At 49.5% G+C, this 2,897-nt stretch overlaps 1 protein-coding gene across 1 annotated transcript; it reads left to right on the top strand.

The window, feature by feature from the left end:
• The first annotated feature begins 1,388 nt into the window (after nucleotides 1-1,388).
• Nucleotides 1,389-2,663, top strand: LOC103583966 (putative pectinesterase/pectinesterase inhibitor 28). The gene is made up of 4 exons (XM_008565128.1): nucleotides 1,389-1,428; nucleotides 1,663-1,752; nucleotides 2,131-2,250; nucleotides 2,365-2,663. Exons 1-4 carry the CDS (start codon nucleotides 1,389-1,391, stop codon nucleotides 2,661-2,663), a joined length of 549 nt encoding a protein of 182 aa, XP_008563350.1.
• The last annotated feature ends 234 nt before the right edge of the window (nucleotides 2,664-2,897 follow it).

The raw sequence follows: 2,897 nt of genomic DNA, 5'->3' as shown, positions 1-2,897 counted from the left end.
TTGACCATTTAGGGTGCTCTGAGGGATAGGCCACAACTATCACCTATGGTCATAGATACCACCGAATTGCTGGCAAGAGTGAATAAATATTTATTAATCCATTCAGTGTACACCACCACCCACCTACACACCCATCCATCTACCCGTCCACCCATTCGTCCACCCACCCTCCTATTCAGCCGTCCGTCTGTTCGTCCATCCTTCCACCCATCCATCCATCCATCCATCCATCCACTAATTTCTCTTTCACCGAGGATGACCTTTTCGTGTGTCTAAGTTCAAACGCTCCATTCTTCTTTAGATCCCACATCCTGCACCTCCTCAAAGGTGTTATTTTCCAGACATTCTCCACTCTAAATTCTGCATTGTCAATTTCCCGCTCTCATGTTTTATTTCCAACAGCAGATAAATGTGACTTATTTCTTTACCCTTTAAATAGTCTCTCTTGACTTTTCTTTGTCCTCCAAAGAAGGACACTACCACTCCATTTGTCTAGTTCCCTTCAAGCCAAACTCCCTGAAAGAGTAGTCCACATTCGTTACCCCCATTTCTCCCTCCCATTCTCTCCTGAGTGCATCAGTCTTCCCCACCTCCAACAAACCCGCACTGTTGAAGTTGCCAGTGACCTCCAACTTTTTAATCAATGACAGTTCTGTCCCCCCCCTCTCAACCTGAGGCACTGAGACTGCAGACCACTCGTTGCTCTCGAGGTCTTCCTTCAGTGCCCTTCAGGATGTCTCCTCCCCTGTTCTCCTCCTACACCCCTGGCTGTTCCTTCTCAGGCTCCTTTGCAGGTCCCTCCTCATCTCCTTGATATTCCAAAACCCGAGACTTTAGAGCTTAGTCCTTGGAATTTTTTAGTCAAGGCACATTTATGATTTAGTGATTTCATCCAGACTCATAGCTCTAAATAGAGTCCGAACGCTGGGGAGTCCCATTGCACATCTCCAGCCCCATTGTCTCCCGCAAACTCCAGAATCATCCATTGAACTGTTTACTTGACATCTCCCCTTGGGTGTTAAGCGGGCACTTAAAATATAACATGTTCAAACTGACTCCTGATCTTTTCTCCAAAGTCTGCTTCTCTTGAATGTTCTCCATCTCAGCTAATGACAATCACCTCCTTCCAGTACTCAGCCCCAAAATCTAGGAGTGACTCTTATGTCCTTTTTACCTCTCACTGCATATTAATCGATTACCAAACCCTGTTGACTGTACATGCGATATATAACCACCAGTGCCCACTGCTCAGAAACTCAAAGCCACCATCTTTCCTGGATTATGAAAACAACCCTCTAGCCTCATCTTCTGGCACTCTCCATGAAGCTTACAGTCAATTCTCAACACAGACACCAAAGTGACCCAAAAAACAAAAATAACCACTGATCATGTCTCTGATCAAGAAGAAAATCCCCCTATCGACTCACAGTAAACACTAAATAAATGTCTGAGGCTCCAGGGTCCTCTATGACCTTCAATCATAGTACCTCAGACCCTTTTTTCTACACACTGTTAGGCTCATTATAATTTTCCCTATAAAATGTCTTCCTGTACATTAAACAGGAGACAAGATCCAGCCTCAGTGCTTTTGCACATGATGTCCTGTTCCCTGGATTGCACCTCCATCAGCCTCCTCCCTCACTCCATCACGTCCTCCATCAGCCTCCTCCATCACTCCATCACGTCCTCCATCAGCCTCCTCCCTCACTCCACCACGTTCTCCTCCATCCTCCTCCTCCCTCACTCCACCACGTTCTCCATCAGCCTCTTCCCTCACTCCATCACATTCTCCATTAGCCTCCTCCCTCACTTCATCATGTTCTCCATCATCCTCCTCCCTCACTCCATCACGTCTGACATCAGCCTCTTCCCTCACTCCATCACGTCCTCCATCAGCCTCCTCCCTCACTCCATCACGTTCTCCATCAGCCTCCACCCTCACTCCATCACGTCTTCCATCAGCCTCCTCCCTCACTCCATCATGTTCTCCATCAGCCTCCACCCTCACTCCATCATGTCTTCCATCAGCCTCCTCCCTCACTCCATCATATCCTCCATCCTCCTCCTCCCTCACTCCATCACATTCTCCATCAGCCTCCTCCCTCACTCCATCACGTTCTCCTCCATCAGTCTCCTCCCTCATTCCATCACGTTCTCCACCAGCCTCCTCCCTCACTCCACCACGTTCTCCACCAGCCTCTGCCCTCACTCCATCACATTCTCCACCAGCCTCTGCCCTCACTCCTTCACGTTCTCCTCTATAATCCTCCTCCCTCACTCCATCATGTTCTCCATCAGCCTCCTCCCTCACTCCATCATATCCTCCATCCTCCTCCTCCCTCACTCCATCACATTCTCCATCAGCCTCCTCCCTCACTCCATCACGTTCTCCATCAGCCTCCACCCTCACTCCATCACGTCTTCCATCAGCCTCCTCCCTCACTCCATCATGTTCTCCATCAGCCTCCACCCTCACTCCATCATGTCTTCCATCAGCCTCCTCCCTCACTCCATCATATCCTCCATCCTCCTCCTCCCTCATTCCATCACGTTCTCCACCAGCCTCCTCCCTCACTCCACCACGTTCTCCACCAGCCTCTGCCCTCACTCCATCACATTCTCCACCAGCCTCTGCCCTCACTCCTTCACGTTCTCCTCTATAATCCTCCTCCCTCACTCCATCATATCCTCCATCCTCCTCCTCCCTCACTCCATCACATTCTCCATCAGCCTCCTCCCTTACTCCATCACATTCTCCATCAGCCTCCTCCCTCACTCCATCACGTTCTCCCACATCAGCCTCCTCCTTCACACCATTATGTTCTCCATCAGCCTCCTCCCTCAGTCTCATTGGTTCTTTGCCACTCAGTGAAGTCTCTCTCAACATTATATTCAAA

The sequence above is a fragment of the Galeopterus variegatus genome, unplaced genomic scaffold, assembly GCF_000696425.1.
Source record: "Galeopterus variegatus unplaced genomic scaffold, G_variegatus-3.0.2 Scaffold32239, whole genome shotgun sequence".
Taxonomy (NCBI): domain Eukaryota; kingdom Metazoa; phylum Chordata; class Mammalia; order Dermoptera; family Cynocephalidae; genus Galeopterus; species Galeopterus variegatus.
Note: the sequence above shows the minus strand (reverse complement) of the source record. Positions and strands in the feature narration are given on the sequence as shown.

What these genes read in the sequence shown, in the direction of transcription:
- LOC103583966 (XM_008565128.1), top strand. Translation starts at nt 1,389, where the DNA reads ATGTCTCTGATCAAGAAGAAAATCCCCCTATCGACTCACA. An exon ending in AATCCCCCTATCGACTCACA is followed by an intron (nt 1,429 to 1,662) that starts GTAAACACTAAA and finishes GTCCTCCATCAG; the next exon opens with CCTCCTCCATCACTCCATCA. An exon ending in CTCTGCCCTCACTCCTTCAC is followed by an intron (nt 2,251 to 2,364) that starts GTTCTCCTCTAT and finishes ATTCTCCATCAG; the next exon opens with CCTCCTCCCTCACTCCATCA.